Source organism: Pongo pygmaeus, chromosome 5 (assembly GCF_028885625.2).
Source record: "Pongo pygmaeus isolate AG05252 chromosome 5, NHGRI_mPonPyg2-v2.0_pri, whole genome shotgun sequence".
Classification (NCBI taxonomy): Eukaryota; Metazoa; Chordata; class Mammalia; order Primates; family Hominidae; genus Pongo; species Pongo pygmaeus.
The window spans coordinates 169,357,759-169,381,004 of record NC_072378.2 but is presented as its reverse complement, the minus strand read 5'-3'; the positions used below and the strand labels follow the sequence as shown (position 1 = coordinate 169,381,004).

Here is a 23,246-nt window from a genome sequence, read left to right as displayed (position 1 = left end):
GGCAGGGATGCCGGTGCGGGGGAGGGGGACATGGGGGCTGTGGGGTGTGGGGGAGGGGGACACGGGGTGTGGGGGACAGGGATGTAGGGTGTTGGGGAGGGGGACCTGGGGTGTGGGGGGGGACCTGGGGTGTGGGGGAGGGGACACAGGGTGTGGGGGAGGGGAATGCGAGGAGTGGGGGTACGTGGGGTGTGGGGGAGGGGAATGCGAGGAGTGGGGGGTACGTGGGGTGTGGGGTGTGGGGGAGGGGAATGTGAGGAGTGGGGGGTACGTGGGCTGTGGGGTGTGGGGGAGGGGGATGAGGGTGTGGGGGACGCAGGGTGTGGGAGAGGGGCAGATCAAGGCATCCTCAGGCTTCTAGTTGTGTAACTTGGAGAAAAGCACCAGCTTTTCTATTTTTTTTTTTATTTTTTTGAGACTGAGTCTTGGTCTTTTGCTCAGGCTGGAGTGCAGTGGCGTGATCTCGGATCACTGCAATCTCCCCCTCCCAGGTTCAAGCGATCCTCCTGCCTCAGCCTCCCAAGTAGCTGGGATTGCAGGCAGCCGCCACCATGTCCAGCTAATTTTTGTATTTTTAGTAGAGATGGGGTTTCACCAGATTGGCCAGACTGGTCTCAAACTCTTGACCTCAAATGATCCACCCGCCTCGGCCTCCCAAAGTGCTGGGAGTACAGGTGTGAGCCACCATGCCCGGCCACCAGCTTTAATCAAAATAATGCACCCTTTTTATTTCTTCTGAAGTTTCCCATAGCATTGGGTGACGTCAGCAGCACTGAGCAGTGTGGAGTTAAGACTCACGGACAGATGACCTTTCACATAGTCAGGGCAAACACGTGTACGTGGCACACCTGGTGTGCAGGTTCCAAGCCCTTTACGTACATTAACAACTCACATAATTCTCTTCCCATGTGTGGAAGGAGGAGGTTCATTCATACCACCAGCATCCCCGCATCCCAGAGGGGGAGCTGTGGGGTCATGTCTAAAGTCACGCACCACTCAGGGACACAGCCAGGATTCCAATTCTTTCTTCCCAGAGCCCTCACCTTTCTTTCCCTTACAGAGGACACTTGCACAATTCAGCAATTGCCAAAGTCTGCATTTAGCCGGAAAAAAAAAGACTAATATAGTTTCAATAGCATATTTTATTTTAATCTAAGAAAAATGATTAAATTCAAAGGTCAGAAATATAAAAGATTATCCAAAAAGTTTAGGATCATAACTGTTTCTTAAACAACATTGGCATGTACTTGAGCTGGTTCTGTGGCTCCAAAGGCTTGATTTTTACCTTGCACAGTTTAAATAAGTAAGAAGCCTTATGCAATGCTCCACAAGCATCACAACATCACAAAATCATTCCACAAGGCATGTCTAAGGGGATCTGGGGCCATGAAGATTTTTTTCCAACCAAAAGTCTGAGCCGAGATAGAATCACAACTTGAAGTTCCTGCTCTCAGACTGTCCTCCAAACGGTTCCTTAAAGACACTGGGTGCCCTGAGCTCTGGGCCCCGGCCTGAGGGTGGCAGCTGGCTATGCATGCAGGCCAGTTCCGCTGCTCACCGTGTGGGCATTCCACTCCTATCCTTCTCTGCCAGTGCCACTCGGATGAATTTCCCATTGGCAAGTTCTCGTACCCTTGATGCATTCAGAAAAGCAGAAAGGAACCGTGGGGACCCTCAGGCACTTCCCCCCGGCTGCCAACTGCAGCCCCGGGGGCACCATGTATCCAGCTGTACCTTCAGGAAGGAGATTGCTCATAATTGGTTCAGGTGAAGATTTTACCTTCCCGTAGCCCTGGGGTGGACCAGATAGGAGGATCAGGAGAATAATGTCCACGTGTAGGAGAAAAGCCAGGCAGACAAGCGCGTTAGCCAGCTCGGTCACACCGTGACTGGATTTACATTTTGGAAGGATGGGCCCCTCCTAGGCACTGTGACTGGATTTACTGCCTCCTAGGCAGCCTCCCACCATCAGAACGACTCTCTAGGACTCATTCAAGCCCCAGGGCAAAACTCAAACAGAAGCTTAAAATGGAAAAGCAAAGATCCTTTGAGCCAAAGTATCACACCAAAGACAGTTTGAAAATATTATTTCCTCCAGGGGAACTACCTGTACTTAACTGGATAGCTTTAGTGGTTGCGTGATTCATTGTATGAGCAAGATCTCTGGAAAGCAAAACAAGACAAACTAACAGAAAATTCCAAGAAACAAACCAGCCCATGCATGTTAACTGCCTGTAGGGTCGGCCGTACATCACAAACTTCCATGGACATGTGGAGCTTCCAACATGATTCCACAATGCTGTAAGCACAGGCGTCTGGAAGTGACTGCAAGGGTTAGAGAAAGCCATATTGCAGCCAGAGTGCCTAGAGCTCTACTGTTAACATGTGGAAGGCGAAGAAATTAAGCCTAAATGCATTCAAATACATCTCCACCACATACAGATTTCCAAGGTCAAAAGAGGACACATACATTGTATGTGATTAGTTTTCTGAAGCCAGCTCTCCATTTTCACAGATTAAAACAGTCTGTTTAAATAGCTCATTTCTACAAAGTGAATTTACATTTAAAGTACAAAGTGCAAATACTATGTGTTTCTGTTTTTGTTTTCTTAATTGCTCTTTGGTGAGGGAACTTCCCACGTGTCTAGGAACTGCCTTCGGTGTGTGAGCCATTTATCCTTGTTTCCTTGGCTGAAAAGGAAAGACAAAAAAGAGACATTATATTCAGAGGTGTGTGTCGCTCATCTGTGAAGACTAAGGCTTGGCTTCCAGGAATGAACTGAACCAAAGAGGGCTGGGCAAGTCATGTGAGGTGTAAGGATGAATAAGAAACGATGAAGACATTTTGGACACTGGTAACTTCTTAACACTTTCCTTCCTCGACATGATAGAAACATTGGGAAAAATATATCATCTCAAAAAAGTAACATCCGCTGTACATATTCTAAGTACTAAATACATTAAATGTTTTGCAGAATGTCTTATCACCTTGATTATACAAAAATAATTTAAATAATATAACTTAGCTTCAAATTTGATAAAGACATAGCTGATTCTTAATTTTCCTTTTTATCTTTTTTGTTCACTATTTTACCTCTTTAAGAAGAAATCCAACTTAAAAAGTTTGCTTATTATAACGATAAACAACTGTAACTCAGCACCTTGACTTTCAATTAAAAGTAATTTAGAATGAAAAAAAAAGCAATATATGATCTCCTAGACTTAGTTTTCCAAGAGTGCCAATTCTGACAAATGTTGATCCCTTCTTCTGTTTTATTATTTCAAATAATCAAATTTTAAAGTTTAGGAGGTTTCTGGGTTGGCTTTTATTCCCCTTGATAAAGATCTGAAGAGATGAGAAGACAAACCCATCTCCTACACTTGAGGTTTAAATTAGGTGTACATAAAGACAACCCGTCAAAGTATTTTAACAGTCTCTAAAGATGATCGAGATTGTGGGAGGAGACGGTGGACTAACATTTTAGCTTATTTAATATCAGCTCTGATGACTCTGGAGTGGCAGCGGAAGCTGAAGAGATCAGGAAAGAGCTCCTTTGGATTCCACGTTAGCATCATGTGCCCTCCTGTGATCCCTTCTTTTGATAGTTCCTGTCTGGGTCATGCATATAGTGAAACCCTTGCTGGCTGGCACTATGTTATTCTTTGAGATGTTGCAAAGAAACATGGTGGCCTTCAGTGGCCACGGCCGGTAGGAGCCACAGCTGGCTTGCCCGTTAGGATCATCCCAATACTGTAGTTTGCTGAAATAGCCACAGCATGAACGGCATGGAGGTCCGCGTGTCCACGCAGGCACTATAAAAGGAGGGGGAAACTGCTTCTGTTTCTCTTTTTGGAAAAAAGAGCTGAAGCAGGAGGCGTGTGCTTTGAACTGAGTTTATTTAAGATGCGTGGAGCGCATGAGTACAGTGATTGCCATTTGCGAATGAAAACAACTTTTGGAGGTCTTGGCACTCAGGGAGGGTAATTACTTTCAGACCAGCCCTGTTTTAAAGTGTAAGTGATTTGCGGTGAGATTTAAAGTTAAAACCATAAACATTTGCTAAACAAAGGAAAGCGTATCACACATCTTTCCTCAGGAAACGGTTTTAAATTACATCCAAGGTGTGTGCTGGCCACGTCCACTTAAACCCACAACAAATACAGGGGCTTGCCTTAGGAAATGTCGACCTGGCATCAAACAGGTGCAGACAAAATAAATCACAAATTGACTCGTGGCAGCAAAGAAGTGGGGATTTTGTCCCGGCTTTGAAGGAGAGAGACATGAACCCACTCATGTTTATCTTCTGGAAAATGTTCTTGACTTGCGATGGGTTGTGGCTTTGGGTGCTGGAGGACACCACCATTGCATCCTTTACTTGCAAATTGAGAGGGAGAGCCAGAAACACAACACATGTCTGTGAACACACAGCAGGAGCTGAAAGTCCCTTTTGGAGCCCAACACTTGTCTTGCTGGGACCCCCAAAAGAAACAGAAATGCACCTGCTTATGGAGGATGCCTCCTGTTCCTGCAATCTCCCTGACAAAATGCAGGAACCAAATTACAAACACTCAGACAATTGCTTGAAAAAATTCAGCTGGGCACGGTGGCTCACGCCTGTAATCCCAGATGGATTGCTTGAGCCTATGAGTTCGAGACCAGCCTGGGCAACATGGCAAAACCTCTTCTCTTAAAAAAAAAAAAAAAAAAAAAAAAAAAAATCTACCAAACAAGGGAACTCAGAAATTTTTCTTAATAAATGAAAGTTCAAATAATAAACTTTTTTCAAACAAGTTGGTGATTTCGGACAGAATTCTGCCAGGCTGCCTTAGTCCCCACAGGGTGTAGACAGTAAGCTTGCCTTCCTTGAATTATTTCTTTTCTTGGAAGGTACTGGCCGTTGCAAATCTATATAACTCTGAATTTTTATTGTTTATAATTTAAAAAGGAAATGGTTAAGAGTAAAATATAAACATACTTACCTGTCTATTAGACGTACTTTCAGCATTACCTCTGGGGGCTAACAGGAAAAAAAAAAGATATTATTAAAAATCAGAGACTCATTATTTAACGAAAGGTTCAACATAATTTCAGGAAGGAGTCCACATCACTTTAGGAAGGTGTTATCAATTGGCAAACTCATTTACATGGAAAAAACCGCATACAGTCATTCCTCAGTATCCAGAAGGGATTGGTTCCAGAACCCCTGCATATCAAAATCCTCCAATTCTCAAGTTTCTTATATATTATCGTGTAATATTTTAATATAATCTGAACACCTCCTATATACTTTAAATTATCTGTAGACTACTTATAATGCTTAATGCAATGTAAATGCTGTGTAAATAGTTGCTATACTACTTTTTTTTTATTTGTATCTTTTCTTTCTCTGAGCATTTTTGATGCAAGATTGCTTGAATCCACAGAAGAGCTAGCTATATATACATTGAACATAAATTATGAATAGTGGATTATGAAAGTTACTATGTAAGTACTTTCTAACAATACAGATTCTCTAGTCCAGCCTTAGAAGAATGTTTTACTTTATCCCAAACTCTAAGGTAAATCCACCTTCCCTGGAGAGTTGAATTCTAGATATTTCTCAACCTTTCCCCAGAAGGCGGGGGATTCGCGTGCCTGGGGTGTCAGGAGCGAAGCCATCAGCAATGCCCCAACAAGAGCTATTTGAAGTCTTTTGCTTCTATATTAAAATCAGAAGAAATGAACGTGTTTGGCTCAAAATAGTTTTTTCCAAAGCTTCGAGTAGAGTCAAAGTCGGAGGGAGCTGTGCCGTCTGTCTCCTGGCTTCACTGCCCTCTGCACAGCAGAGCTTCCTGGGATAGTCTCCTTCCTGCTCTCAGCTGAGCTTCCACGCTTGCGTCTCCATGGAAACCTCTGGGAAGCACCCCAGGGGCTCCAGCATCCTCATCCCTTTCCTATCTTCCCCCACTCACTGGTGGGCTCAGTTGGCCTCAGGGTTTTAAATACTATTTCCTGACAGCTCCCAAGGATACAAATTGCTGAAATCTTCAGCATGGACCTCTTTCTCTCCTCAGTCCAGATTATCAGATCCCACTTCATTATCTCCATGTGGAGTTTCATTCAGCAGGCAGCTCAAAAGAAACAGGACCCAGCTGGACTCATTATCTTCCCTTGCAAACCTACTTTCTGACGTATTCCATTCTCAGGACACAGTAACCCCATTCTTGAGCTGCTCAGGGCAAACTTTTGGAGTCATGATCACGCCTCTCTTCTCCTACCTTCCTCATCTCACCTGGGAGCAAATCCCTCAGGCTCTACACCCAGTCTATCCAGAGTCCAACACTCCTAGCACAGGCTGCTCCGTGGCCAGAACCGCCCACCTCTCCCACGTGGACCCGAGCAGACACCTCACCACTCTCCTCCTTCAGCCCTTCCCATCTGTTGTCCACACAAACATGGAAACCGGGGTCCTCTAAAACATTCCACCCAAACCTTCCAATGGCCTCACTCAGAGAAGCAGCCAGAGGCTTCTGGGCTATGCTGGAGGTGGGGTAGGCTCTGCCCCGTCCACCCATGTGGCATCGCAGCACTCCAGACGCCTGCTCCTCTCCAGTGCCCGACTTCTCCCCAATCCTGGGGCTTGCTGGGCATGGCGTTCCTGCCATCCTCTGCAGGCTGCACTCTACCCGATGGCCCTTGGTTCTCCTCTGCTCTTCCAGTCTCCACTTAATCGCACCTTGCAGGGCCTCCTCCCTGCCCCCATCTAACATTCTAGCCCTCCTGACCTTCCCTTCTGCCTCCTCCACAAGCAACCCCTATCATGCTGTGTGGTTTCTTATTTATCTGATGACTCGCTTCCACACCAAAGTGGAAGCCTTAAAGAGACACACATTCCTGTGTGTTTACTGTTATTCTGTCAATATCTAGAGCAGAAAGCACTTGGTCAATAGTTTTCAAATGAATCAATAGATGAGGGAAGCATCCTTCATCCCATATTCCTTGATTAACTGTTGATTTCGATCCACTCAATAAAAAACATGGAGTAAAGAGCAAAATTGTTCTATTGTCAAACTGTCTTCCCTTGCCATAACGCAAATAGAAACACAGTGTGAAAAGGTGAAAAACAAGCATATTAGGTAAATTGCAAAAACATCAAGCTGTGGCTAAATCTATGATTTTTTAAAAATAGTTGGTTTTAATGGTCTAAGTGCCAAAATGAGTGCCGCTGCTCATCTACTTGTCTTGCCTGAAATGACTACTTTACAGGAAAAAAAAAAAATAGGCTTTTCAGCCAACGGTTCAAATTCAAATACTATTGGAGTGATACTTTGAATCTATTCTGAGCCAATTTGGCTATTCAACAATTGTCATTTTTTTGTTGGATTGCTTGCTGATTAATAGAATTCTCCCTGGGAGTTAGAAGTAGCTGTAGATTAAAGTTATAAAAAGAAGTAGCTGTAAATTAAAGTTATAAAAAAAAGTTAATATTCTTTTTTTGCGGGGGGTTGGATGGGGTCTCACTCTACCACCCAGGATGGAGTGCAGTGGTGCGATCTCAGCTCACTGCAACCTCCAACTCCCTGGTTCAAGCAATTTTCCTGCCTCAGCCTCCTGAGTAGCTGGGATTACAGGCTCGCACCACCACACCCAGCTAATTATTGTATTTTTAGTAGAGACGGGGTTTCACCATGTTGGCCAGGATGGTCTTGATCTCCTGACCTTGTGGCCTCGGCCTCCCAGCGTGCTGGGATTACAGGCGTGAGCCACCACGCCCGGCTGATTTCTCATATTTTTTTAGAATAAAAAGCGCATTGTTCAGTAGTGAGCAAAAATACAGGAAACAAACAAACAAAAAAAACTAGCAACAATGTGGATATTTAGAATGTTCTCACCAATTTCTTCCTGGATCTTTAGGTTTTTCTGACTTTTCGCCATTACAAACTATACAGGGTAGAAAACATATAACTGATAATGAATTTGTTTAAGTCAGAAAAAAAGAAAAATTCTGTAAGGAAAATGAAAGGGCTGCAAAATCAGCTAAATATGTATCCGAGACCACAATGTTCATTTTTGACCATGACCAAATTGCCTCTTTTGCCAAATTGCAGTTTATTTTGCTAGGAACGATCATATGCTTTCTTCTTGATTACTAAGAAGACAGTAAAACCGAGACATATCAGATTATTCAGAGGGATCTAAAGAAGAGAACTCTAACTTCTGCAGCAACTTAAACTTTTCACCTAAGACGATGGCATCAGAAGAGATCGCGCTGTGCTCCACCATCCATCCATTCTTCCTCGCCAGGGACTAAGCACTCCAGCCCGTCCACGCCCCTTTCCTGCTCCACACTGCGGCTAGGGCCTTTGGAAGGTGAGAGGCTGAGAGGCTCCATCTCTGAGCATCCACCTCCCTTGTGGCTGTGCAAGTGGCTCAGCCTCTCATGCTTCTCTGCCACACCTCCCCAAGACGTGTGCTGACCTGTGCTGACCTGTGCTGAACCTGTGCTGACCTGTGATGACCTGTGCTGAACCTGCATTCCCACCCAGGGCGGCATGGAGGCAACCCACAGCCCTTATGCTATGTGAACCAGAAGGAAATGCTTGGGTCCTAAGCCACCTCGATTCTGCAGTCACTTGCATGAAGCACGACCCATGGAAGGTCATGACTCATAAAAGTTACCTTCATTTTGGTCTATCAATACACGCAATGAAAAAACATTTCCTCCCAGAGCTTTCTCCCAGCGCTACTGAGAACTCCATGTATCCTTCAACACCAGGGTCCTGCTCAGCCTTAGCAGAGAGCAATGTGGACCAGTCCTAGAAGGAACTGACAACCTTTTGAAATCAGGATATGCGGCTCACAACAGTTATCTGTATGGTGCTGCCACCTTCCAGAGAGACTGTCTAGGGGATTTAGCTTGCTCATGAGGGACTAACATCCTTCTGTCAGAACCCAATCCATGGGCCAGTTCCTTGGAGAGTGGGTGTATTAACCATGACTTTCATTTTCTTTATCTAATGCTTTGACATCTGAAGAGGCTGAAGAGGCTGCCCTCTCAGAGTTAGCCCATCCCCAGAGACAGTGAGGAGCGGCCTTTCCTATTCAGGCCAACCTACAACCTTCACCCTCACCCAGCCTACAACCTCCACCTTCACCCAGACAACAACCTCCACCCTCACTCAGCCTATAATCTACAACCTCACCCAACCTACAACCTCCACCCTTACCTAGCCAACAACCTCCACCCTCACCCAACCTACAACCTCCACCCTCACTCAGCCAACAACCTCCATCCTCACCCAACCTACAACCTCCACCCTCAGTCAGCCTACAACATCCACCCTCACCCAACCTACAACCTCCACCCTCACTCAGCCTACAACATCCAGCCTCACCCAACCTACAACCTCCACCCTCACTCAGCCTATAACATCCACCCTCACCCAACCTACAACCTCCACCTTCACTCAGCCTACAACCTCCATCCTCACCCAACCTACAACCTCCACCCTGACTCAACCTACAACCTCCACCCTCACCCAGCCTACAACCCCCACTCTCACCCAGACAACAACCAACACCCTCACCCCAGCCTATAATCTACAACTTCACCCAACCTACAACCTCTACCCTCACCCAACCTACAACCTGCACCCTCACCCAACCTACAACCTCCACCCTCACCGAGCCTACAACCTCCATCCTCACCCAACCTACAACCTCCACCCTCATCCAGCCAACAATCTCCAGCCTCACACAACCTACAACCTCCACCCTTACCTAGCCAACAACCTCCACCCTCACCCAACCTACAACCTCCACCCTCACTGAGCCTACAACCTCCATCCTCACCCAACCTACAACCTCCACCCTCATCCAGCCAACAATCTCCAGCCTCACACAACCTACAACCTCCACCCTTACCTAGCCAACAACCTCCACCCTCACCCAACCTACAACCTCCACCCTCACTCAGCCTACAACATCCACCCTCACCCAACTTACAACCTCCACTCTCACTCAGCCTACAACCTCCATCCTCACCCAAGCTACAACCCCCACCCTGACTCAACCCACAACCTCCATCCTCACCCAGCCAACAACCTCCATCCTCACCCAACCTACAACCTCCACCCTTATCCAACCTAAAACCTCCATCCTCACCCAGTCTACAACCCCCACTCTCACCCAGACAACAACCAACACCCTCACCCAGCCTATAATCTACAACCTCACCCAACCTACAACCTCCACCCTTACTCAACCTACAACCTTTATCCTCACCTAGCCTACAACCTCCACCCTCAATCACCAAACAACCTCCACCCTCACCCATACTATAACCCCCACCATCACCCAACCTACAACCTCCACCCTCACCCAGCCTACAACCTCCACCCTCATCCAAGCTACAACCTCTACCCTTACCCAGCCTACAACCTCCACCCTCACCCAGCCTACAACCTCCACCCTCACCCATATTATAACCTCCACCCTCAACCAGCAAACAACCTTCACCTTCACCCAACCTACAACCTCCACCCTTACCCAACCTACAACCTCTACCCTCACCCATACTACAACCTCCACCCTCACCCATACTATAACCTCCACCCTCAACCAGCCAACAACCTCCACTCTCACCAACCCTACAACCTCCACCCTCACCCAAACTACAACCTCTACCCTCACCCAACCTACAACCTCTACCCTCACCCGGCCTACAAACTTCTCCCTCACCCATATTACAACCTCCACCCTCACCTACCCTATAACTTCCACCCTCACCCAACCTACAACTTCTACCCTCACCCAGACTACAACCTCCACCCTCACCCAGCCTACAACCTCACCCTCACCCAGCCTACAACCTCACCCTCACCCAGCCTACAACCTCACCCTCACCCAGCCTATAACCTCCACCCTCACCCAGCCTACAACCTCACCCTCACCCAGCCTATAACCTGGCCACCTCATTTACAGGCAAGCCTGCCTGGGAAATCATAAGGGCTTGGGCCCAGTCCCTTGCTCCCTCTGTCTCTTGGCTGACGCTGGTGCTTCACATGTGGCCCCCGACAGCACAGCATGGCCTCTACTCCTTGGGATCTGTGAGTAACAAATTATCTTTTCAATTCTCTCCTGATCTGTTTGCCAAATGACACCTCAAATTTCTTATCAATACATTAAGTTTTAAAATAGTAGGACACATAGATGAATGCCAGACATTTGCCCTAACAGAGCTTGATCCAGCCCAGAGCACCAATGTTAGTGTTTACACACCACACACTATACACATACATACACACCACTCATACACACACCCCACACACCACACACACATACACATGCCACCCCCATACACCATATACACACACACCCCATATTTACACACACACACCATATACACACACACACCACACACACCACACATACACACACCACACACACACAGTCTGAGCTGTGTCCTGCAGGTGGTGCAGGATGAGGGGAGCCATGGGTTCCTCTGGAAGGGTGGCTTAGGAGCAGGGCCTCCAGGAGAACATCTTCTTAACTGCTGTGGATCCATCTTGAAATCGTTTGATCCTGAAATGTTCAAAATTCTGTCACCGTAATCACAGCTCTGGGCCCAATTACTCTACCTGAAAACCCGCCAATTGGTGGAACTCATCCACCCCCCTTACAAAGAGTCAACATTCACTTTGGTTTAATTGAAGAAATTAGTAGACAGGAATCTGCCCCAGCAAGGGCCATGGACCACATGACCCTGTAGCACCAGGCTGAGGAGGGCAGAGGCCGTGCGTGGCTTAAGTTTCAGGTGCTACTCAAGCCACCTAACAATGGCTAACAGGATGGAGTCCTTGCAAAGAGAAGACCAGCCTGCACCATCCAGGAATGGAAGAAGATTAAAAGTTAGAAACAGATCTACACTTGGCTCTGCCCATCCTTAATTTTCTCATTATAACCATAAAAATTAGCCTTCTATAGAAATGCAGAGACTGGCTTCCATAACGGAGGAGGAGCCACACAGGAAGCCCCCGGGTGCCACAAGGTGTCACTCATCACATGCAGATGGGGCAACAGCAGAATGTGAGCAGCTCCCTTCATGAATCACTGGGTGGGTGTTCATCTTCCCTCTCTGTGGAATTATCAGGGGTGAGGTACACCATGGTTCCCTGGCCCCAGCTGCAGATCTGGCAGCCACCTGCTCTCCATCTCCCCATCACTCCCCCAGGCCTCCCATGAGGACCCTGCTGGTAGGTTTTAAGTCTCAAAGAGCAAAACACCATTTGTCTTCTGGGATCCTGAGCAGGGACTAAAATAAGAGAAAACGCACAGGAAGTGAGGAAAGCAGCTTGTTATGGTCTGAAGCTGAGCCCAAAGTTAATGTGCTGGAAACTCAATCTCTAATACAGAGGCATTGGGAGGTTTAAGAGGTCTGCATCATGAGGACTCTGCCCTCACGAATAGGTGAATGCCATTATCTTGGGAGTGGGCTCTTAGGAAAGAATGTGTTTGGCCCCCCTTGCTCTCTCTCTCTTTCTCACCCTCTCTTTGCCCTTCTATTTGGGGATGACACAGCACAAAGGCCCTCACCAGATGCTGATTCCACAATCTTGGACTGCCCAGCCTCTAGACCCATGAGCTACTACGTTTGTGTTCATAAGGTACCCCATCCATGGTGTTCTGTTATAGCACCACAAAATGGACTAAAACACAGTCCCAGTCCAAGAAGCCAAAAGCAGTATCGGGCGGCAGTAAGAGAGAAGTGCCCAGGAAACCCAATGGGCAGGTGCTGAATACAGAGAAAGGGAGAAGCAAGGGGGAAATCACACATGGGCAACTACTGAGAATGGGCATTCTTGGTTTTCCATCCAAATGCCTGGAGGGTTGCAGGTGTACGCCAGTGTGGGTGAAGGAGCCCTAACAGCAAGTGTAGCCCAGCAGAGTGGACGATTTCCAACAGCACTGCCCTTGCTGCATGCAGCACTGCTGAGGAAGACTCAGATCAAAGTGCTGATGACTGCAGTGCCTGTGTGTCCTTGTCTGCAAGCGTCAGGGATGGCAGCATCTGTCCATGACCGCGTCCCCCTCAGGATGGCTGTGAACATGAAATGAGGTCTTGAGCCAGGAAGTGGGATTGGATATTGGATCACAAGCCTTGCCAGACCTTGGCGGCACACTTAGTACCCTCTTCCCACAGCAGTGGGTGGGCATTTTCTGCCTTCGTGCATCGGAATTGAGCAGCCCAGAGTGATTTCTTTTCTTTTTCGTCTTGTTAGAGGCCAGCTCCTCCCACACCTGCCAAAGAGTCCTTGATGGAGACAGAACATTGAACATAACTGAGGATTCTCTCTGACCTCATCGGATGGCCGGGCCAGCACAGAGGGCAGCCTCCTGCACACAGAGTGAAGGGAGGCGGCCATAGGTACAGCCATCTGCTCTCCCCTGAAGACATCGTCAGGACGGCAGGATGTGCATTAACCACAAAGACCCTATACAAAAAGCTTCAAAATAAAGCTTAATTTTTCAGAGCTGACTTTTCACAGAGAAATTAGCAGGAAGTGCTTCGCCATGACACAGATCTAGGCTGGCCCTAATTTGGTTGACTAGCACTGAGTGACTATCGTGACAAGCACTAGGACATTGGGAAGAAGAGGCAGATGACGATCACTGCCTCCTCCAGGAACCCTCAGTCCAGGTCAGATCAAAGGGCCCCTGTCTCACAGCTGAGCTTCAAACATGGGAGGTTTTTTTTTCCTTTTCTCTTTTTCTTTTCTTTTCTTTTTTTTTTTTTTTAAACACGAAGCCTCGCTTTGTCACCCAGGCTGGAGTGCAGTGGCATGATCTCAGCTCACTGCAACTTCTGCCTCCCAGATTCAAGCAATTGTGCCTCAGCCTCTGGAGTAGCTGGGATTACAGGCATGAGCCACCATGCCTAGCTAATTTTTGTATTTTTAGTAGACATGGGGTTTCACTATGCTGGCCAGGCTGATTTTGAACTTCTGACCGCAAGTGATCCACCCGCTTCAGCCTCCCAAAGTGCTGGGATTACAGGTGTGAGCCACTGTGCCTTGACAGGAGGATTTTAAAGACCACGGTGAATCAGCCCTCCACAACACAGTCTCAAGCTTGTTTTCTCTTCCACATTTGTTACTGAGTTGGCAACAAATAAAAGAGTCATAAATGACAGGGATTTGAGAGGTCTCTGCTAGCCTTACCCAGCAAGTATTATACAAATCAGGAAACAGGGATTCCCAAGGACAGTGAGAGCTAATGCACATGTGGAATGAGATCCAGCACACACATGCAGTGGAATCCAGTACACGTGTATAGTGGGATCTAGCACACACATATGGGGGATCCAGCACACATGTGTAAGCGATCGAGCACATATGTGCAGTGAGATCTAGCACAAGTGGGCAGGGAGATCCAGCAAACACGTGCAGGGGGATCTAGCACACACGAAGGGGAATCTGGCACACATGTGCAGTGGGATTTAGCACACACATGCGGGAGAATCTAGCACACACGTGTGAAGGGATCCAGGATACATGTGCAAGGGATCTAGCACACATGTGTGAAGGAAATCTAGTACACACATGCAGGGGGATCTAGCACACACACATGCAGGGGGATCTAGTACACACACATGCAGGGGGATCTAGCACATGTGTGAGGGGATCCAGGACATACATGCAAGGGATCTAGCATACACATGTGAGGGAAGTCTAGTACGCACGTGCAGTGGGATCTAGCACACATGTGCAGGGGAATCTGGCACACATGTGCAGTGGGATCTAGCACAGATGTGCAGGGGATCCAGGACACATGTGCAAGGGATCTAGCACACACATGTGAGGGGATCCAGCACACATGTGAAGGGGAATCTAGCACACATGTTCATGGAGATCTAGCACACACATGCAGTGGGACCCAGCACACACATGCAGGAGTATCTAGCACATATGTGCAGTGGGATCTAGGGCATGTGTACGTCTCACAGTGCTGTCTCTGAGCTGAAGAGTCAGACCTGGCTTTTCCTGGTTTGCCTCCTAAGAACATCTGGGCTCTGGCCACCATAGGTTTCTCTTGCTTCCTGTCACAGTTGGTTGGGTAGGCCAGGCCCACAAAAAAAAAGTATTTTCAATTGGTAAAACTGCATTTTCAATTGGTAAAACTGCTATAACCATTGGAATAACTGGTCTGGGCCACAGCAATGATTTTACGGCTTGTGAACTGGCCTAACATTTGGTTGGAGCTCAGGTGCCGGGTTGGTGAGTTCCTAACATTTGGTTGGAGCTCAGGTACAGGGTTGGTGAGTTCCTAACATTTGGTTGGAGCTCAGGTACAGGGTTGGTGAGTTCCTAACATCTGGTTAGAGCTCAGGTACAGGGGTGGTGAGTTCCTAACATCTGGTTGGAGCTCAGGTACAGGGGTGGTGAGTTCCTAACATCTGGTTGGAGCTCAGGTACAGGGTTGTGAGTTCCTAACATTTGGTTGGAGCTCAGGTACAGGGTTGGTGAGTTCCTAACATTTGGTTGGAGCTCAGGTACAGGGTTGGTGAGTTCCTAACATTTGGTTGGGGCTCAGGTACAGGGTTGGTGAGTTCCTAACATTTGGTTGGAGCTCAGGTGCAGGGTTGGTGAGTTGCTAACATTTGGCTGGAGCTCAGGTACAGGGTTGTTGAGTTATTCCAATGGTTCTCAGGTTTGCACCTCAAATACCAGAAGACAATCCATTCTGGGGGAAGCCAACCATGGTCTGAACAGTGAAAAGGCTCATTGCAAACCAACACGCAGTTCATGCCCTTTGAGCCTGGGCTCTCCTGGGCAGGTGGCAAGTGACGAGTTGCCAATCATCATTATTATTCCTGCAAACAGATGACCTACAATGAAACAGCATATTTGGTTTTTTTGCTCCCCCAGGCCATAAACACAATCTGTAACTGTTTGTGAGAAGCGGACCTCCCAGGTCTCAGGGCTCGACCACTGCCCAGGGTTGGGGGTGGGAAAGCTCTTACTGTGGCGCTTCTTTGTGTCCGCTTTGCCGTCCTCTTTCGCCACACCCAGGCAGCCCATCAGTTCTTGTACGGAGATGGATTTGTCATTATTCACATCACAGTATTCAACAAACTTCTTCACGCATTTTTTGGGCTTTGATTTTTTGCGAAGGAACCTCTTGAAGGGTTTGATTTCCTTTTTGCCGATGTCTCCACTGGAGTTTTTATCGAGTAGTTTGAAGTACCAGTGCACCACTCGCTCCTCTAGGGTGTGGCTGGGGTCGGGTTCCGAGAGCCTGGAAGGAACACAGATGCCGTCAGGATGCTTAAACCCCTGGGCGGCCCCTTCCTCACCACTGTCCTTCCATCAAACCCATAACCCCTGCTGGTAGTTCTCATGGTCCTGGTGTCTCAGCCTGCAGCATTGGTAATCAGATATAACAATTTAAAGAAATAATTTAGAAGAACATTTTTAGCAAAGATTTTTCAGGTTGGATTCAAAATTGCAAATGATGCAGTGAATTTGTGCCCAGCAAAGATGCACTTGAAGGACAAAAGCCCCCTTATCCTGGCTTCTGTGTGCACAGGACTGGCAGGTCAGCACATGCAGCTATACCCGCCCGATACACCAGAACCCTGAGCTTTTCTAGCCCTGTAAATGTGATTCTTTTACACATCCTTTATGTCATAGGAATAACGGATGATGCAAATCAAAAACATTTTAAGTTGGGACTAGACATTTTTCCTTGGATTATGTTAGGTTCAATATTTTAGGGCATAAATAAATAAAATTCTTCTAGAAGGTCCGGATCTTTAAAAGTGCACCAAATGGCAGAAATGCACCTTCTCCTTGAGATGGAGGGTGTGTGTGTGCGCATGGGCTGGCCCTCCTGGAGGTGCTGGCCCCTGGATTCTGCCTGTTGGGATGAGCTGCACATTCCCAGGTATGAGAACACTGTGAACTCTGACACCATCGCCAATTTCTCAAACTTTCAGAGGATTTTCAGATAACAATCCATTTACTGCCATCAATTTTAGTTTGCATCTAGTTTAGTTTGCAGTTTAGTTTAGTTAGCAATTCATTTACTGCCTTCATTTTTAGTTTGCAGTTTAGTTTAGTTTGCAAAAACAATCTTTCCAAGAATAGAAGACGTAAAGTTGAAATTTACATAAAGTTTTACTCTATTAAATTTTTTTTTTTTTTTTGAGACAGAGTTTTTCTCTTGTTGTCCTGGCTGAAGTGCAATGGTGTGGTCTTGGCTCACTGCAATCTCTGCCTCCCAGGTTCAAGTGATTCTCCTGCCTTAGCCTCCCGAGTAGCTGGGATTACAGGTGCCTGCCACCAGGCTGGATTAAGTTTTGTATTTTTAGTAGGGATGGGTTTTCACCATGTTGGCCAGGCTGGTCTCGAACTCCTGACCTCAGGTGATCCACCTGCCTTGGCCTGCCAAAGTGCTGGGATTACAGGAGTGAGCCCCTGTGCCCGGCCTGCTCTATTAAATTTAATTTCCTACGCATTCATGACATTTTCTGTTAGTATTGCCTTTTTATTTCCTTAAGTCTTCTTTAGCAGGGAGACAGTGAGAGGAGAGGCTTTTAGTTCAGGAGACCAAAAAAATCATCTAAAGTGGCTGAGATAATCAAGGGTTTGGGTGTCAGGGGCTATGGGGAGAAAGGCCAACATTCCAAAGAAAGAAAAAAGAGAAAATCTCCATCAAAACTTTGTTTGAAAGAAACAGATAAACTATGGCTAGATCAGGGGGAATATCTGATGCTTGAGATGCCATCGCAGTAAAACCCTGGGCTCTTCTGGTCTCCTGAGGCTGATCTACAGAGGGTGGAAAAGAGGAGTGTTGGAGAATTCACCGAAAGCCACTCCACCGAGCTCCAGGCCCCAGGTCCAGGAGTGCGGGAATGCCTACCATGTACTCAAGGAACATTTCCAGGGTTCCAAAAATCCTATTTTGAACACTGTGAATGTCTTTGATGCAACTGAATCATACGCCTGAAAGTGGTTAGGACGGCAAATGTATATGCTATACATTTTACTGCAATAAACATAATCACATTTTGAGAACTTCAGATTAAACACTGTCATTCAAAGTATTTAAAATCCAATCAATGACTCTAAAGTGCAATTTCAAAGCACAAAGCCCTCTGCAGGAGGTGCTCCCCCTGCCCTACTCTGCACCAACAGGGCCAGGGCCAGAGCCCACTACCCCGCAGAGGCCCAGGAGTCACGGCTCAGGGCCATGTACCCCTATGGGAGCGTTTTCAGTGATTTAGTCTTGCTACAAGAAAACCTGCTAAGCAACTTCCTGTGTTTGCAGAAGGCTCCTTTTTAAGGCCCTACTGTGTCCAAATAAGCTGAGAAGGTTGCCAATATGTAATGTTCAGACTTTCCAGATTCCCCAGAATTCTGGGACCCTGCCAACTTGTTGTCCCACGGCGAACACAGCGTACCTGCCTGAAGAGGAGGAGGGGTCGGAGACGGCGTGGACCATGTCCGTGGACAGCGCATCCAGAACGCTGGTCAGAAACTCATGCTTTTTGGCACCCGGGCAACCTGAAAAACATGTGTATGTTTTCATAGTTAACTCATAAAGCATAACAGATTTTCCTCTAAAATACAGGGAAATGTTGTTTTACTGTTTGGAAATGAGTATTTTGGGCTACCTTAATCTTCACGAGCTAGTTTAAACACAAACACATTGCATTATATATATTGATTTTGAGCCATAGCTATTATTAATTCCTGTATTGTTTGAATTATTATGTGAGACTAAAATTCACAGGCATTAGTATCTCACTGATCTTCAGAACTGCAACCGGAGGTGGGCGATGTCACTCACCCAGCGAGTGTGACAGCAGAGGCACCAGGTGCTTAGGGACATGGGACATACGGAGTGCACGCTGAGAGCACATGAGGCTGGCCATCCTGGCAAACGAGGCCAGGGCCTGTGATTCACCGCCACCCCCACCCTGTCCAGAGCCACCTCCCTTGTCAGAGCAAAAGGAGGCAGTAGGGCAAACAGCAGGAGCTCCGCAACGCCCATCTCCTGGGGACTTGTCCACACCACGGCATTGGCGCGAACAGTCCGCAGCAGGGTTTAGTGCTCATAGCTTTGGAACCCAGAGCTGACTGTGTATGGATTCTGGGGTCAGGGAATAATTCAGGCACCCAACATTCTGCAGCGTGCCTTTCCCCTCCATCCTTCCCTTAACACCACTCTCCTCTCACACCGGTTAGGAATTCCCTGAGCACCACGCCTGAGACACTCGTCCCACCCCAAATTCAAGATAACATTTGAAAGAAGCCGTCCACTTTCTCTGGAGTCTTTTCTCCTGAGACCGCTCCCGGTGCTACTGCCCCAGTAGCTGGACACAGGCAGTATCCCGTGTCCTTATGCCCAGGGCGGCATGGACAATGGACAATGTAGGTCTCCTTGCTCTGGATGCCTTTTTGGCATAGAGAAGCCGCTCAGCTGCCCAATACACGCTTGCTGGATCAATAAGCAAATGCAAGACGTGGAAGTCCCACCCTTGTTTCCCCGATGAGATCGGCGGGTTTAAGAGCTTCACAAGCAGGGAGCAAAATTTGCCGATTCCAACTGGGTCTATTTGTGTGTAAATATCTACGGGAGAGGTGACAAATGGAGCTTGTTACCATTTACATTTTGTTAAATTTTTCTGAAGAAAGCCCTTCCAGAGTTCAGTAGAAAGAGAAAGATACTGAGGAGAAAATAGAAGACAGAAGCCATGCACCAGCCCTGGAGGGACAGCGTCCCCACCAAGCCACGCTGCGCTCTCAGACTTCCCGCCACGCTGTGCTCTCAGACTCCCTGCCACGCTGTGCTCTCAGACTCCCTGCCACGCTGTGCTCTCAGACTCCCTGCCACGCTGTGCTCTCAGACTCCCTGCCACGCTGTGCTCTCAGACTCCCTGCCTGGGAGGCTGCCTCTCCCTGGTGCTCTGCTGGGGCTGGGGACGCTCACCCCACGGAGACTTCTGAGCCTGGAGAGCACCTCGGGCATTAGAACCTCAGCTCGGACCGTCCTCACCACAGCAGGAAGGGAGTTTACACTACACACCTTCTGCCCAATTTAGATTCCGGTTTTTACTAAGGAAAGTTTTAGATGGCCCCGCCAAAGGGAATCTCAGGAGCCCACTCAGTAAGTGGAAGACGCGGAGAGCTGCAGAGCCCAGGCAGAAAGCCGAGTGGGACTGAGGACGGCCCCTTCCCCGCCTTCCCCACGGCCCTCGGAGGAAGGATTGTCTGAGATGAGAAGGGCTCTCTCCGGACTCCTCAGCCAACAGGACAGGCTGAGGGTGCCGTGAGGAAAGGCAGTGCCACACGTGCTTCTCAGGCCCCTGGGTCGAGGGCATGCTGGCGTGGACCACGTGGCCGTGGTGTGGACAGCAGCCAAGTCGTTTGGAGACCAGCATGTTTATGCAGTTAGAGATGCCCTGGTTTTCCTAGGTCTCTTTTTGACACTGGAGTTTTGTGTGATTGCTCTTGAAGCACATGTGAGCTGCCGACAGCAGGACTCCAGTCATGCTGGCTTCCACTTCATTAAACACACGTCAGAAAACAGATGTGCAGCCTTCACCAGGGGGGTTCTGAGAGTGCAAAAAGGTCTGTGTTAGTCTCTTTGCACACAACTGAAAAAGGAGATCAAAATCTATAGAAAAAAGCGTCATGGCCACGGGGCAAATGCTACTTTCCAAGAAAGAAGTAACAATCTCATCAAACATCCCCTCAGAAAGGCAGAGGACCTGAGGCTGCAGAGGCTGCGGTGCTTCCAAAGCTGCCCAGCCCACCCGGCCTCGGCTCCCTGGGAGGGGCCTCCAAGTCTACAGAAGGCTGAGCTCCCCGGCTGCAGGACTAACCAGGAAGGGAAATGAGAAAAACAACCTGGAGGGCTGAAAATGCCTCCAGGGCACAGGCTCGGGAACACGTGTGCAGAAGCCCTGCCAGGCCAGCCGTCCCGGAGAACTTGTCCAGGGCCAGGAGGCAGGCGCTGGGGCAGGTGAGGCTGGGATCCACGGGACCTCGGGCATCTGCCTGCCGGGGCTGCTCTCTATGAATTCCCAGTCCTCCACTGGCTTCCAGAGATTCTGAGAGGAATATGGATTTGATGGAGAAGAATATTATCTGGGAGAAAAGGCATTTTAGATAATCCTCAGTACTGAACAGCTTTAAGAAAGAATTATGTGGATATTTGGTGTAGTAATAGGGATATACCCAGGGGGATTTTTTGGCTGTTAATTTAATCATATTCCCCAAATGAGATAAAGCAACACAATATTTCAAATGAGAAAATAATAGATGTTCATCACGAAACATGACTAACATAAAAGCTGCAGGACTCTTTCATGCAAAAAGAAAAACTGAACATAAAAAGCATAATGTACTTCTAAAACAAGAAATAGCAAATCAATCCTGCTCAATCCTGGCTGCTTCTCCCGTGTCACAGTCACCCCAGGACCTGGAATAATGCTTGTTACTGATGACGGACAATTGTACTTCAAAACTACTTCCAAAGAAAAAAGGCGAACAAAAATGAAAGAGTACAAGCAATCAGAAGAAAAAAACTAACTTTCATTATGTTAAAGTGAATGTTCACTGCATGAGAAATCACAGAAGTACCATGAAGTGAAAATTTCATCACCCTGAAATGTCCCAGATCTAGCAAATGCATGAGAGGAGCAACGAGGCTTGAGGTAAAAGAGAAATGACCCCAGAACAGCTGGGATTTCCCCACTGTTACCCACAGGGAGCTACTCCGCTTCTCCCATGACAGCTGTGTCCGGCATGGCGATGGCCGCAGAGACCCTTGTCCCTCGCAGGGGCGCCGGCCTCCGCCAACCCTTGCTGTAACTCCTCCAGCCCATCTTGAGAGCAAAGCCGCCCTTTGCTCTGGCATTTTGCGGTTTGTGATTCAGCCCGGGGAAGCTGCCCGTTGAGAACCTGTATGAGGAGCCTGGTGCTCTGGTGGGTCCTTTCTAGCACACTCCACCCCCGGCCTTCTTCTCACTCAGCCGCCTGCACGGTGGGGTCTAATGGCCCCTGTAAATACTGCGTCATGGAACGGTTGGCATCAAAACTGCCATGTGCAGGCTCAGTGATGTACCCAAAGTCACTCTTTATTTTGGGACAGTTCCACTCACAGTAAGTTCTCCAACCACCCATTGAACTGAGTTCAGAAGTCTCAGGTCAACCAGAGGCACAGCACGAAGGTGCCACCCCATACACACTCCCACCTGGGTTAGACGTGCCAGGCCCTCTCAAAGCCCACACCGTGTGGGAGCGTCCTACGCCCAGGCTCCTGGGGGAATAATAAGCCAATTCAAGAAAGAAAACCGGATTGTTCTTTTCAAAGCTAGAAACAGAATAAGTTCACCAATATATTTCCAATCTGTGGTAAAACAATGAAGGGAGTAGCTTAGCCCAAATACACTCAGATGCTCCAGTTGATCTGCAGAATCCAACTCCTTGACATCTGTGAGGTTTCTGTGGAAACACTGGGTTCTATTCTGGTTTTGCCCCACAATAAAGGTGCTGCACCTTACAAAGCCCTGAGCCCTTGTCAACCCCGGAGTCCATCCAGTCAACAAAGTGGCTGAACTGGCTGGTCCCTGAGACCCCAGCCTATGGACCAGGGACTTTGCAGGAACTGGGTTAATATTCTGATGCTTTAAAAGCATTTTTGACTTTCGCTCTTTTAAAATGAATGTGTTCTGCACTTTCTATGAAACATCCTTATTTTAAGAAACAAAAACCTTTTTTGTACAAAAATTCCTGTTTCAGTAAGTTTATGTCGTTTCTTCTTTTCTCTTTGTCTTTTAAATACAAATGAATACAAGTTCCCAGCTGCTCCCTCAGTCCTCTCCTGGCTGGATACTAATTAACTTTCGCCTCCTTCCAGAACTGGAACACTCAGTTCTGCCCCTAAAGGAAATCAAATACAGGAGAAAGTGGAGTTGAGTGGTTTCCCCACTCACTGATCAAGAAAGAGACCACTGGATAACCGTAGCCACACACTGGCACAATCATGGGTCTGGATTGTGCCAGTGAGGCCTGCAGGGTCTGGAGCGGGAACATGAGGGAGGCAGGTGTACAGACAGGGGCCAGAGATTTCACACCTAAGTAACATTATTAGCTCCTCAGGCATGAAGTGTCTGGGGATAATGAGACTCATTCTTCTGGTTTTAAGTATCTAGCAGTGGCTTAAAAATCGGTTCTCTTAGTTTTATGTTTAGCTC

At 47.7% G+C, this 23,246-nt stretch overlaps 1 protein-coding gene across 2 annotated transcripts in view; it reads right to left on the bottom strand.

Annotated features, from left to right (window-relative positions):
* Positions 1 to 1,124: 1,124 nt before the first annotated feature.
* The window catches only part of SMOC2 (SPARC related modular calcium binding 2), a 221,816-nt gene continuing 199,694 nt past the window's right edge, over positions 1,125 to 23,246 (bottom strand). For both annotated transcript variants that reach the window (XM_054491950.2, XM_063666865.1), the window contains exons 10-13: positions 18,444 to 18,546; positions 16,002 to 16,276; positions 4,981 to 5,018; positions 1,125 to 2,691 (exon numbers count right to left, since the gene is read on the bottom strand). In XM_054491950.2, the coding sequence (XP_054347925.1) occupies positions 2,674 to 2,691; positions 4,981 to 5,018; positions 16,002 to 16,276; positions 18,444 to 18,546 (434 nt within the window). In that variant the 3' untranslated portion in view covers positions 1,125 to 2,673. The remainder of the gene's footprint in view (positions 2,692 to 4,980; positions 5,019 to 16,001; positions 16,277 to 18,443; positions 18,547 to 23,246) is intronic.